At 40.7% G+C, this 13,864-nt stretch overlaps 3 protein-coding genes and 1 non-coding gene across 4 annotated transcripts; 2 read left to right on the top strand and 2 right to left on the bottom strand.

Annotated features, from left to right (window-relative positions):
• Positions 1–40: 40 nt before the first annotated feature.
• On the bottom strand, positions 41–1,125 carry LOC115758909 (platelet endothelial aggregation receptor 1-like). The gene is made up of 2 exons (XM_030699705.1): positions 783–1,125; positions 41–717 (listed from the first exon to the last, which is right to left on the bottom strand). The coding sequence occupies exons 1-2, from the start codon at positions 1,057–1,059 to the stop codon at positions 173–175; spliced, it is 822 nt and encodes a 273-aa protein (XP_030555565.1). The 5' UTR covers positions 1,060–1,125; the 3' UTR covers positions 41–172.
• Positions 1,126–3,056: 1,931 nt separating this feature from the next.
• LOC115758689 (glutamate receptor ionotropic, kainate 2) lies at positions 3,057–6,844 on the top strand. The gene is made up of 12 exons (XM_030699433.1): positions 3,057–3,117; positions 3,182–3,331; positions 3,387–3,449; positions 3,519–3,725; positions 3,906–4,123; positions 4,180–4,329; positions 4,397–4,839; positions 4,897–5,074; positions 5,141–5,364; positions 5,423–5,560; positions 5,616–6,046; positions 6,349–6,844. The coding sequence occupies exons 2-12, from the start codon at positions 3,217–3,219 to the stop codon at positions 6,780–6,782; spliced, it is 2,601 nt and encodes an 866-aa protein (XP_030555293.1). The 5' UTR covers positions 3,057–3,117; positions 3,182–3,216; the 3' UTR covers positions 6,783–6,844.
• Positions 6,845–7,488: 644 nt separating this feature from the next.
• On the top strand, positions 7,489–12,283 carry LOC115758578 (glutamate receptor ionotropic, kainate 2). Its single transcript, XM_030699294.1, has 13 exons — positions 7,489–7,601; positions 7,667–7,813; positions 7,870–7,932; positions 8,532–8,741; positions 9,463–9,674; positions 9,737–9,895; positions 9,964–10,122; positions 10,208–10,488; positions 10,546–10,735; positions 10,798–11,159; positions 11,217–11,647; positions 11,718–11,977; positions 12,033–12,283. Exons 1-13 carry the CDS (start codon positions 7,517–7,519, stop codon positions 12,216–12,218), a joined length of 2,745 nt encoding a protein of 914 aa, XP_030555154.1. The 5' UTR covers positions 7,489–7,516; the 3' UTR covers positions 12,219–12,283.
• A 208-nt stretch (positions 12,284–12,491) lies between these two features.
• LOC115759364 lies at positions 12,492–12,629 on the bottom strand. Its single transcript, XR_004017521.1, has one exon. It is a non-coding gene; the product is annotated as a U4 spliceosomal RNA (small nuclear RNA).
• Positions 12,630–13,864: the final 1,235 nt, after the last annotated feature.

Here is a 13,864-nt window from a genome sequence, read left to right as displayed (position 1 = left end):
TTGGGCAAAGTTTTAAGTTTTAAACGCAAGTTCTTTATTCGTGCGGAACATTCTTAGCAAAAGGGCAGAAATGATTCCAACATTTGGTTATTTATTTGATGCGCTTTAAACTTATTTTTCAAAAGAAGTGGACAGCAAGATGGAATTAATGGTAATATCTAAAATTGTAAGCTCAAAATGGAAGTGTACAGAAAAGGCCGGCCAATAGCCGCTGCCATATAAAAAAGAGAAAAATAATTAGCAAAAGTAGCGAACGTTTTTTATATAGCGGATTAGCTGCGGATGGGGCCGCCACGCAATATTGATTGTCCATAACGCGAAATTCGGCACGACATTGGCACACGCCCTTCAAACACTGCATCCGAGAGTCATGCAGCCGGCCCTCTACATCCAGCTCAAGGCAGTCCTCGGTAATGCGGAAGTTAATGCCGTATGGCACACGCGGCTCGCAAACGGGGCTTGTGTGATTCGGTTTCATTTTTGGGATGTGATCGCTGCGGCAGCTGCAGCGATTGTCAGTGCAAATGCTGCCGGCGCCGAGCTGCAGCTGGCATGGTTCAGCAGAAGTACATTGGCCACCAAGTCCAACGCCCGTTATGCAGGTGGTCCTATCGTGATTGGGCACATAGCCCGGAATACAGGCGCACTTCATACCTTGTGGCAGACAAATTGAAGCGCCCATATGTTCGCATTGCGTTTTGTTGCTGCAGCTCAAATCTGTGCATGGATGTTGCACATTAGTTTGAATACTTGAAAGATACTTTTGTCGAAGAAACACTCACCCAGGAGCCCTAGGCACTTGCCCTGGTGCTGCTCAAAGTTTTCCATGCATACGCAGCGCTTTTGCGACTCGTCACAGACGGCATACGTGTCCGACTGCTGACATTGGGCCGACAGCTCACACGCTCCACCTAAGTTCACCTGGAACGGCAAGCAGCTGCATTTATCCCCACTGGCCGTATAGTTGTCGGCACAGAAACACTGCGGCATTCCCTCCCCAGCCCAGCCCAACTGGATCTGACTGAAAACTCCAAGCAGCAAAATTAGCGTTAGCTGCATTATAAGTCTAGCTTTTAACGTTAACCAGACAAAGAAGTATCACCAGAGACAACGGAAACACGTTCGATACGCGAAGCTGTTAAGAACTGACTGACTGACTAAACCACATGCAGGCGGACTTTTGAAATATGCATAAGTATTTCGGCAACGACTAATATTTGAATCCTGGTCACACTTAAGTCTTTTGTTTTGCTTTGTGCTTATTCTTATTCTTAAGTTTACCATTCTCTGTCGCTTATGAACTACCGAACAATGTAGACGTACAGATGCGTAATAAAAAGAAAAACCTATTAATCCGGTTCAGTTTCCTGTTTAGTTCCACTTTAAAAACATAATATAACCAACACGGACCATATGATTTGTGCGATCACATACTCTCAGCTCTCAATGTGTGTCTCCGATACTTGTGAAAACGTTTCTTCTAAGATGACTCACAATTATTATTATAATATATAATAGTTGCACACTAAATACAAAGTTATATTTTTTATAGACATTAAATAAAAATTTATAAATAAGATGGTTTGTGCTATTGGTTACATTGCTTAAGAATAGTTAAAATACCCTATTTTGCTGGTCGAAAAATGAAAAATGATAAAAATCTGACGATCTGCTTGCAAGTTGAGAGCGAGTGGACATGATTATGCGAATTAGAGAGAGAGAATTAGAGACTGTAGCCTCAAACAAAAAGGGTATGCTATTTTCGTTGTCGTGTCGTGTGTCTTGATTATGGTTGTTGTTCTTATGGAAAATGTTTTGAAATTGTGATGTGTTTGCAACCTTGTTTTCGCTCAGGAAGTATTTCTAAAAAGAGCTTTTGATCCAAACGCCGGCTCTTTCTCTTTATTACTCAATGGCGTGGTGCTAATAAGCTTCTCTCCGTCGACTACCAGTCAGAGCTGAAAAACAATCGATGCGACAATCGATTAAATCGATGTTTTTGGTGTTTTGAGAACCATCGATTTTTTTTTCGATGTTCGATGTTCTCGATGTTTACCCAACGAATCAAGAGCACATTTTTCACTGGTTCAAAAAGTTTGGATTTTTCTGTGCTTCCCATGTTTCTCATTCTTTCGTTTGGCTTTTGGAGAGCGAAGAGCCAGTCAGCTGGCGTTTGTTCTTAAGTGGGAAAAGCTAGCCAGGCTGGAAATTTTGCGTCGCATTCAAATGTGTGCGCGTATACTACAAAATCCTCTTCATTATATACAAAGATATTGAATCCATTTTAGTATTAGCTCTATAAAATATTTTTCTTATCCCAGCCTATCTAAATAGGCATATTATTTTGACCCTCTTTTTCGCTCTCACTAGCTTTATCTCTATCTTGTATGTATTATTTAATGGAAATCCGTCAAAATTAAACTTGAAAACATCAAAAGCGCAATTTCAGACAAATTTCGAAATCAAAACAAGTCTGCCAAGATCGGACAACAGCAAGAGCATCACAATATTTGGCACACAATATGAAAAGCCGCTGACAAACATAATTATGGATATGTATACAAAGAAGAAAATCAACATAAAATTACCAAATAAAAAAATAGAGAGGCTAAGCATGAAAATGCCGCCTACGTCATCGACTATGCCACATGGCATACATGACACACGGCACTTCCCCAAGAGCAGCGCACACTGAGAATTCTCGGAGGAGAATTCGAAAGATTGCCAGTTGGAGAGCGGACACAGTTGGGCCGTGCGGTCAGTGTGCGTGCTTAGCGCTCCAAGATTGGATGCCTGCGGTCGCTTGGAGCAACATTTGAAAATATAATAAAACAATACAAAAAAAAATTTAAAAAATTTCTTGAAATTTTACGTAATTTTGTAGAGGTGTGTGCGCGCCTGTATTTATATACATATGTACTTACTACAAATGTATATGTAGCTAAAAAGTGAACAACGAAATGGCCGCTGCATTTAGAAAATTCAATTAGAGCGCGTTTAAGCAGAACATTTTATTTTGTAGAAAAATGCATTTGTATCCAGTTAACATTTATGTGGTGTTCTTTTTTAAATATGCCCTCGCCATTGCCGCTGAGGGGCACACAAAAATCACAGTGGGTACGTTTCACTTAATAAAGGAAAAAACAAAAACAAGAAAACAAACAACAACATTTTCTTGTAGGCGCTATTTTCTATGAAAATGAAAAGGAAATCGAAATGAGTTTCGATCAGGCCTTTCGCGAGGTTAACAACTTAAAGTTCTCCGATCTTCAGTTTCTGACGATCAAACGTTATATGCCCACCAACGACAGTTTTCAGCTGCAACAGATCGGTAAGTGTGACCCCGTCATATAAAGCTTATATAGTCAGTCACATTTTCTGTATAGCTTGTGAACTCATTTCCAATGGCGTTGCGGCTATTTTTGGGCCAAGTTCAAAGGCAGCTAGTGGTACGTAATGCTCGTGCTCTGTACTCATTGATCAACAGATGTGTTGATTGTATTTTATAATCGCTTCAGATATTGTAGCGCAAATCGCAAACACGACCGGCATTCCACATATAGAATACGATTGGAAACTCGAGGCTACGCGTCAGGAGCATTTGAATCACCAAATGACGGTTAATGTGGCGCCCTCCTTATCCGCATTGTCGCGTGCCTATTTCGAGATTATCAAAACCAACTACGAGTGGCGCACATTTACCTTAATCTATGAAACGCCAGAGGGTAAGTTTGTGCACAGACATTTTTGGTAGAAATTTATGTCTTAACTGCAACAGGAATTGCAATTTGTATTCTGTAGCTAAACGCTAGCCCAAGTTACATGAGGTCATTGAAATGAGAAAATCGAATTATATTATTATTATTTTATATCATAGTTTTTCTCATCGTTTTGTTTACTTTCAGGACTCGCTCGCTTACAAGATCTTATGAACATACACGCCCTGAACACGGACTATCTTAAGTTGCGTAATCTAGCCGATTATGCAGAGGATTATCGCGTTCTCTGGAAGGAGGCAGATGAAACATTTCATGAACATCGCATTATTTTGGACTGTGAGCCAAAATCGTTGAAGGAGCTGCTGAAAATCTCCGTCGATTTCAAGCTTCAAGGCCCATTTCGCGTGAGTATTTAAAATTGTTTGCTTTTGCAGCGAGCCTAAAGAATCTTAACATGCAGAACTGGTTTCTCACCCATCTGGATACGCACAGTTCGGGCTTGAAGGATATTTATAATGAAGACTTCAAGGCGAACATAACATCGGTACGCTTGAAAATTGTCGATCCCAATCCCTATGAGCGCAAGAAAACGCGCATCACCAAAGTGGATGTGAGTAGCGCCCATTAAAATGAAGATTTCAGTTTCACTTTACCAAAGTATTTTGCCAACTATGTAGCAAATACTTGGCAGCCAAATGATGTTGCCCGTACTTATCTATGATGCGGTTGTGCTGTTCGCCAACTCGGCGCGCAATGTGATCGCTTCCATGGAACAGTTTTATCCGCCCAACAGCCACTGCGGCTTGGGCTACAGCAATACCTGGGTAATGGGCGGCTATATTGTGCAAGAAATGAAAACCATATCGGAGGATGATGTTGAGCCGCATTTCAAAACCGAGAATATGAAAATTAATGAGTATGGACAGCGCACACATTTCAATCTGGAGATCTATAAGCCTACGGTTAATGAACCCTTGATGGTCTGGACGCCAGATAATGGCATTAAAATACGTCGACTGAATCCGGAGCTGGAAAACTCGGCAGCCACGCCGGATTTCTCGGTGCAGCGCAAGGTCTACACGGTGGTGACACATCACGAGGAGCCGTACTTTATGATGAAGTAGGTTTTAACTGGCATATTATTTGATAAACATATACTATTTGGTCTTGTTTGCAGGCAAGATCACGAGAACTATAGGGGACAGGAAAAGTATGAGGGCTATGCTGTCGATTTGATTAGAAAGCTGTCCGAGCTTATGGAGTTCGATTATGAGTTCATGATTGTCAATGGCAACGGCAAATACAATCCGGAGACCAAGCAATGGGATGGCATTATACGCAAGCTCATAGATCATGTGAGTTGTGTGTTTCTTAAATTGATTCTGTTAGTTTTTGTTCAATAATACATTTGTATGTTTTAGCATGCCCAAATTGGTGTCTGCGACCTGACGATTACTCAGCTGCGCCGTTCGGCAGTGGATTTTACGGTGCCCTTTATGCAGCTGGGCATTAGCATATTGCATTACAAGAGTCCGCCGGAACAAAAGAATCCATTTGCTTTCTTGGAGCCCTTTGCACCAGAGGTCTGGATCTATATGATTTTTGCGCAGCTCGTGATGACGTTGGCCTTTGTGCTGATTGCCAGGTGAGCTGTGATGCTGTTGATTCTCTTTCTGATTTTAATTGAAATAACTATTACTTAGACTCTCCTATCGCGAGTGGATGCCGCCAAATCCGGCTATTGTCGATCCAGATGAGTTGGAGAATATTTGGAATGTGAATAACAGCTGCTGGCTTATGGTGGGCTCCATAATGCAACAGGGCTGCGATATATTGCCCAGGTTTGACAGGCAGGAAAAGAATTCGACAAAAATTTAAGGCTCTTGTGTATTCTAGGGGTCCACACATGCGTATTTTAACTGGCATGTGGTGGTTCTTTGCACTAATGATGCTCAGCACTTATACAGCCAATTTGGCTGCCTTTTTGACCAGCAACAAGTGGCAGAGCACCATCAAGAGTTTGCAGGATCTGATTGAACAAGATGAGGTCAAGTTTGGCAGCATGCGCGGCGGCAGCACCTCGTTATTCTTCTCCGAATCGAACGACACGGACTATCAGCGTGCCTGGAATCAAATGAAAGGCTTCAATCCCTCTGCATTTACCAGCAACAACAAGGAGGGCGTCGATCGTGTACGCAAGGAGAAGGGCAACTATGCCTTCCTAATGGAAACCACCAGCATGACCTACAACATTGAACGCCACTGCGATTTGCGACAGATTGGCGGGCAGATTGGTGAAAAGCATTACGGCCTGGCAGTGCCATTGGGTAAGCTAAGAGTTTATGTGTTGTGTTAGCTATAAGAGAAATGTATGTAACAGGCAGAAGTAGGCATCTCCGAGCATGTATATATATTCTTGGTCAGCTTCAACAGCCCAGTCGATCCAACTATATTCGAGCGTCTACAAGAGCTGGAAACTAGACATTCGAAGATCGGAAATGTATCAAATCATTAATAACTTTTCCTTTATAAAATATATATTAAATATATTAATATGTTAAAGTATCCTGATGCTACTCTCATCTAATACCGATTTATATTATATGTATATTCATATATTCCTTTTCAGGCGCCGATTACCGCACCAATTTGAGCGTTTCGATTCTGCAGCTCAGCGAGAAGGGTGAGCTTTATAAGCTCAAGAACAAATGGTGGAAGAATCACAATGTTACCTGCGAATCATTTCACGAGGTAGATGGTGATGAGCTGTCCATTATAGAGCTGGGCGGTGTGTTTCTGGTGCTGGTTGGTGGACTACTAACTGGCGTTATTTTGGGCATCTTTGAGTTTCTGTGGAATGTGCAGAATGTGGCCGTGGAAGAGCGTGTTACGCCCTGGCAGGCCTTAAAGGCCGAACTGATGTTTGCCCTAAAGTTTTGGGTGCGCAAGAAGCCGATGCGCATATCGAGCAGTAACAGCAGTGGCGGGGATAAATCCTCCAGACGCTCCTCGGCGTCCAGGCGCAGTTCCAAGGAGAAGTCGCGCAGCAAGACGACCAGTTAGTGCATAAGTTGGAGAATTTAGTTGGTTTCCGAATTGCACTCGTGTTGAATAAACCATTTTGTTTTCTAGAGAAATTCAGGCTAGATTGAGTAATGATTGTCTCGCGCATATCGCTTAGTATATATATGTGTGTATATATAGAAATTCTAGAGGGTGTTTTTTTTATTGGTCACCATATTTTTTTCATTTCTGATTTTTTACACACCCTACACAATTTGCTGCGTGGGATTTTAGCACGCACTAGTTGTGTTCACATTTGCCTGCCATTTACTTGGCTCATTTCCAGCTGCAGCTCATGCCACAGTCCACATGGTCTAGAGTGTGAGGCGACTTGTCCATAAAACAAATGGCTCTTGGGCCTCCGCTGACACCCGTTTCCGACCAAGAGATGGCTGCTAAAATAAGCAGCACTCTCCCGGCGATCGCGGTGGTTGCTTCTTTCCAAAAAAACACTTGACTCAGTGCGTCGTGAGCAGCGCCCCCGACCAGGTCCCAGTTGGCATCGATAGGCTTCTCCTAGAGCTGTCGTCATCGCATGGAATCTTTTTTACGCATCATTTTTTTCCGTCTTTCTTATATTTGATACTTATATATGGATAAAGTGAATTGTGAAGTGTTTTTTGTTTTGTGCATTGCCTTATATAAATGCCAAAAATAGTAACTATGAACGTATTTAAAGTTTAAAAACAAAAAATTATAAAGAATCATGCGAAACTGAGTTTAGCTTTTAAGACATGTTCTCACTAAAGTTCCTAGTTTTGGCCGCACTCGTCGCTGGCAGCGGCGCGAATAATGATAATGGACTGGTAATTAAAATAGGTAATATCCAAATTTAATTTTAAAAATCTTCATATTTTTAAAGTCATTCTCTTTTTATGTGCTAGGCGCCATTTTCTTTGATACCGAAATGGATCTGGCCGAGGCTTTTGATGCAGCTGTGGAGGAGGTAAATGCTTTGACAACAGACCTGCAACTGGAACCCATCAAGCACTATGTGACTGTGGATGATAGCATTGTGCTGCAGGATTTATGTGAGCATTGTGAGCACACTCTATCAGATCATTGTGATATACTATATTTTTGTCAGCTTGTGACTTAATTGGAAATGGTGTCGCTGCTATTTTGGGACCAAGTTCAAAGACAACCAGCGGTAAGTTTACTTTTTAACATTGTTGTGCTTGGCCAGCGGCTAAAACTTAAATTATTTTTAAACAAAATCGGCGTCATAAAATGATGTCTAGGCGGCTGTTAATGTTGTTGTTGTTGTTGTTGTTTTTGTCGTCTGCTTGTCGTAATTCCTAAAAGCTAGACCGGAGCACATGTCTATTAAAAAAACAGAGAGAGAAACAGAGAGCGTAAGTGAGAGACACATTGAGAGTGAACGTGGGAGAGCAGTTTTTGGGAGAGCTGTTGCTATAGTTTCTCAATATATGCTATGCACTAGCCTCGTTAATGATTCTTGATGTTTCGCATTAATTGGCCAACCAAACATTAGATCCAAATATTTTTGCAGTAAATAAACGAACGCATATACTATGCAGGATACCAGATGCGACACTTGCGAGTGGTTTTCTGGCCTGCTGCCAGATAAATATGTTCGTTTATATTATTACGTTTATTTTGCTCGGCACTTTCATTGTGTGTTTTGTTAGTTCGCCAAGCTGTTCTATACAAAAATATACACAATGAGTCGTGAGTTAATATTTGCGTAGCAATAAATTATTGATTACCCTTTCTTTTACTTATTAGATATTGTTGAGGTGCTGTGCAACATGACGGGCATTCCACATCTCCAGTTCGATTGGCATCCACAACAATCCTCACGTGAGCGTCTCAATCATCAGTTGACCATCAATGTGGCGCCCTCGGAACTGATTATCTCTACGGCCCTATCTGATATATTGCGCAGCAAGGCCTTTGATTGGAAATCCTTTACTATTGCCTATGAACGGGATACGCGTAAGTAAATAAAATATTGTTGAAGAGAAAAGAAGAGAAATCATTATTATCATTATCATTATCATTATCATTATCATTATCATTATCATTATCATTATCATTATCATTATCATTATCATTATCATTATCATTATCATTATCATTATCATTATCATTATCATTATCATTATCATTATCATTATCATTATCATTATCATTATCATTATCATTATCATTATCATTATCATTATCATTATCATTATCATTATCATTATCATTATCATTATCACTATCATTATCATTATCATTATCATTATCATTATCATTATCATTATCATTATCATTATCATTATCATTATCATTATCATTATCATTATCATTATCATTATCATTATCATTATCATTATCATTATCATTATCATTATCATTATCATTATCATTATCATTATCATTATCATTATCATTATCATATCATTATCATTATCATTATCATTATCATTATCAGAGCATTATCATTATCATTATCATTATCATTATCATTATCATTATCATTATCATTATCATTATCATTATCATTATCATTATCATTATCATTATCATTCTCATTCTCATTCTCATTCTCATTATCATTATCATTATTATTATCATTTTATATTCTTGTTCATATAATATTTTATTAAATCGAAAAAGTCTTATAGTATGTTAATTAAAGAAGCCTTCATTCTGTTTTTGTCTCTTTCAGATCTTGCCCGCTTACAGCACATTTTCGCTTGGAAGCAGCTGCACAAAACTGGCATTAAGCTGCAGGAGTTTCAACGTGGCGATGATTATAGAATACTTTGGAAACGCATTAACAATGCGCGTGAGAAATTCGTGTTGCTTGACTGCCCCTCCGATATATTGGCGGATGTGATCAATGCTTCGATCAGTTTTAATATGACCGGCTCCTTTAATGTGTGTAACTATATTGTGTTATTTAAAAAACAATTTTATTTAGTTTTCCTATTTGTATGCAGAATCTATTCCTAACCAATTTGGATACGCACGTCAGCGGTATTGATCGCTTCTATTCAAGTAAATTTACAGTTGCCGTTGCAGCTGTGAGGATTCGTTCCTATATTCCACCACCAGTTCATGATGAGATTGATGTGTTTGACAATGAAGTCGACGATCGGGTAGGTTCATATTGATTAAGCATTAATAAATAATAAAACTAACAATTTGTTATATATTTCTACAACAGTTTGCCTCGTTGAGCACTCAGCTCGTCTACGATGCGGTGGTTCTGTTCTACAATGCTGTGCTACAATTAAGTCAGCATACCGGTTTTTATACACCTCAATTTAGCTGTGGACGTGGCTTTTGGCAGCCCGGGCCGCATTTAGTGCAACAAATGAAGAAGGTATGATTTAAGGAATTTATCTATGATAAGAAGTGCTTATATATAATACTCGATCTAAATATCCTTTATACCCTCTGTATTTAAGCTCACACCGAAGCAAATCAAGCCGCCGTATAAGACACAGCGACTGCAATTAACGCAGGATGGGCAGCGTGAGGACTTCAATTTGGAAGTCTACAATCCGATCATTGATCGTGTGACGCACATCTGGAACAAGGATTTTCAGCTGGTGGACATTGACAAGATCAGAGAGAACTCAACGCAGGCATTGAAACAGCGACGTCTTGAGAACAAGGAGGACTTTTCGCAAAAGCCCGTCCGATATACAGTGGCTACGCGTGTGGGCAAACCCTATTTCAGCTGGCGGTAAGTACAACTATGAGCAAGCTAAACTGTAGCTAAACTAATCAAAGCAATTAAAAGCGAGGAACCGGAGGGCGTGCATTACGAGGGCAATGAACGTTTCGAGGGCTATGCCGTAGATTTGATCTATAAGCTAGCCGAGGAATGCAAATTTGATTTCAATTTCGAGCCAGTGAGGGATAATAAATATGGCAGCTATGATGCCGCCACTGATGAATGGGACGGCATAATTAGGCAGCTAATTGACAACGTGAGTGTGTGTGTGTGTGTGCATTAAATTAAGATTTAAATCATTTCCTCTCCACCTCGCAGAATGCACAGATTGGCATCTGTGACTTGACCATTACTCAAGCACGCCGTTCGGTTGTGGATTTCACGGTGCCATTTATGCAGCTGGGCATTAGTATCTTGTCGTACAAGCAGCCACCACCACAGGCGGATATTTATGGGTTTCTCAATCCCTACGGTGTGGATGTTTGGCTTTATGTAATGGTTGCCATGCTCATAACTGCGATGGCATTGATTTTGGCCGGCCGCATGGATTCATACGAATGGGAGCCACCGGTGCTGAATGAGAATAATGAACAGGAACGTGAAAATATCTGGCACTTGCACAATACCATGTGGCTTGTACTCGGCTCCATACTCAATCAGGGCTGTGATCTGTTGCCCAGGTGTGTAAATGTCTCAAGTCGAAGCCTCAATTCTTATTTAAACCATTTGCTTTCTAGGGGCCTTCCCATGCGCCTGTTGACGGCCTTCTGGTGGATTTTTGCGCTTCTCATTTCGCAGACTTACATTGCCAAACTGGCTGCATTTATTACCTCGTCGAAGATGACGGGTAATATTGCCTCGTTGCACGATCTGGTCGATCAGAATAAAGTGCAATTCGGCACGATACGAGGCGGTGCGACATCTGTTTATTTTTCGGAATCAAACGATACCGAAAATCGCATGGCCTGGAACAAGATGTTGTCGGTGAAACCGGATGCCTTCACCAAGAATAACGAGGAGGGTGTGGATCGAGTTAAACTGAGTCGCGGCACCTACGCATTCCTCATGGAAACCACCAATCTGCAATACTACGTACAACGCAATTGTGAGCTAACACAGATCGGAGAGAGTTTCGGAGAGAAGCATTACGGAATCGCGGTGCCATTGAGTAAGTCAACAGTTTTCAGATTGATAAAGAGCCCTAGCTTGTCTTTAATCCATAAACAAAACCCATTTAGACGCCAACTTTCGATCGAATCTAAGTGTGGGCATTCTTAAGTTGAGCGAGCGGGGCGTGCTCTATAATCTGCGCAACAAATGGTTCAATGCGAACGACACGGTTTGCGATAACAGCGGTTCGACCAACGATGATGGTCAGTTCGACATGGATGCTGTGGGCGGCCTATTTGTGGTGCTAATTGTGGGCATATTTGTCTCTTTTATGATCGGCCTTGCCGAGTTCTTGTGGCATGTGCATCGCACTGCGCTCAAAGAGAGGGTAAGGACTGTTGCTCGATCTGTAAGAGTTTTTCTAAATGGAGTGCCTCTTGCAGGTGAGGCCCATGGTGGCATTGAAGGGCGAGCTAAACTTTCTCATACGCGTCTGGCTGAGACGAAAACCGTTGCGCACTTATCGCGAGAGCCGTGACTCGACATCGACGGGCTACTCATCCCTCGGACAAATGTCCAGCACGTCCAGTGTGAAAAAGAAGAAAAAATCAAAGAAGAGATCCGAGTAGAAAACACTGAACAACGCTTGCAACATTCATTCAAATAGCATTTCTTATTGTTAAAATATAATAAAATATTTTTAGGGCACACAAATGTTGGAGATCGGTCGAAAAGTAGTTTCTTGTATGGCAAAATATTCTGCTTTCCAAAATATTTTCATGAATCTTAGCATTTACGAGATTTGCTTTGCTCACACATCTATACGATCTATAAGGGTATCAAATCTTCGGCATGCCGAGGATATCTCTTCTTCGCTTTTGTTTGCATTTATTTAAAAATCAGCTCTTTCGAGCCTAAAAAAATTGCCTCAACGTGAGCGTGGCTCACACAGGGCGAGTTATTGGTTAAAGTTTTCAACTAGCAATAATCGCAACTCGGTTGTGACCTCATTGTTTGCGATATTGCCACTGCACAAGGTTGTGCTTTGATCAGGAAAACGCTTGACAGATATGCACGGCGTTTGCTTTAACCGTTTGGGAATTATTGCTGAAAATAAAAAAGCTTTAAGGGTTGCTTGGCAGTTAACTCTAACTAACCTCCCCTATTCTAATGATCATAAAAGCCTAACCGGTTTATCAGACCAAGCCCTGACCAGTTCCTAGTCCAACAAGCTGCATCAATCGCAGACAATGTCAGTGCACCCTGGTCGCCGTTAAAGTTTAAAAATCTATCAGGGTTTGCCGCACTCGATAACCCCCCTGCTATTGAATTTTTATGACCTAACAAGCAATTGCTTGTCTTCTACGCAACTTGATGATGACCCTTGCCCGCATCAGACATTCAACTTTGATGCCCTTCAGGAACTTCCAAAAAAAAAACAAAAAGAAAGGGAGTGGAAAACGGGGAAGAGTCAAGAGTCTGCAGTGCGTTGTGGCCAGATATTTGGATTATGCAAGTTAAGCGGCTTGCCCGCAGTACGTTTGAAATTGTAAGCTGCTTTAAGGCCAGACCCGGGGCCAACAATTTGCCTTAAAGCCAATGCTTAAAACTCCCCGACGTTTTCACCTTTGCCAATTTGGCGCCTTTTATGGCCCGCTTTTGGCCGTCTCTCGATGCCATCAACAAATTGCCCCGTACTTACCAAATGGCCAAACTCTTTCTATTGTGTTTCGTAATTTAAATGGACATTTTACGGTGCGGGTCATAAAATGCGCAAATAAGGGTTAATTATGTCGCGCAGTTGACGTTCCAAGTGCCAACAAAAGATGCTCAAAGTGGCAATTGCCTAATAGGAATCTTAATGAGCAGCTACTAAATTCCGCCGGCCGAGTAGAATGGGCAACAAATTCGATTCTCAAGTTGTTTGAGAATTAAAAAAAAAATTTAATAAGAACAATATTTAGGTATCTACCAAATCAAAGCTATTAAATACATTGAAATGGATTTATTATTTTAATAACAAGAGTTAATACATAATCAACTTTAAAGGTTTGATTAGAAATGAAGGTGTTGAAAAAGGAAATCTATTAAAAAAGCATAAGATAAGCCTTTTAAATTGCACAACAATTTATAAAATTAATATAAACGTCATATATGCGGAAGTAGCATAGTGAAGTTTGGGGATCGCAACCCCGTGGAAAAAAAAACACACATGAAACTACATAAAATACCATTTAATGGCCAATCTGACAAACGAATACAAGTGTTTCGCAGA

The sequence above is a fragment of the Drosophila novamexicana genome, unplaced genomic scaffold (assembly GCF_003285875.2).
Source record: "Drosophila novamexicana strain 15010-1031.04,08,12 unplaced genomic scaffold, DnovRS2.1 tig00000193-arrow-pilon, whole genome shotgun sequence".
Taxonomy (NCBI): domain Eukaryota; kingdom Metazoa; phylum Arthropoda; class Insecta; order Diptera; family Drosophilidae; genus Drosophila; species Drosophila novamexicana.
This window is presented reverse-complemented; position numbering and strand designations above follow the sequence as displayed.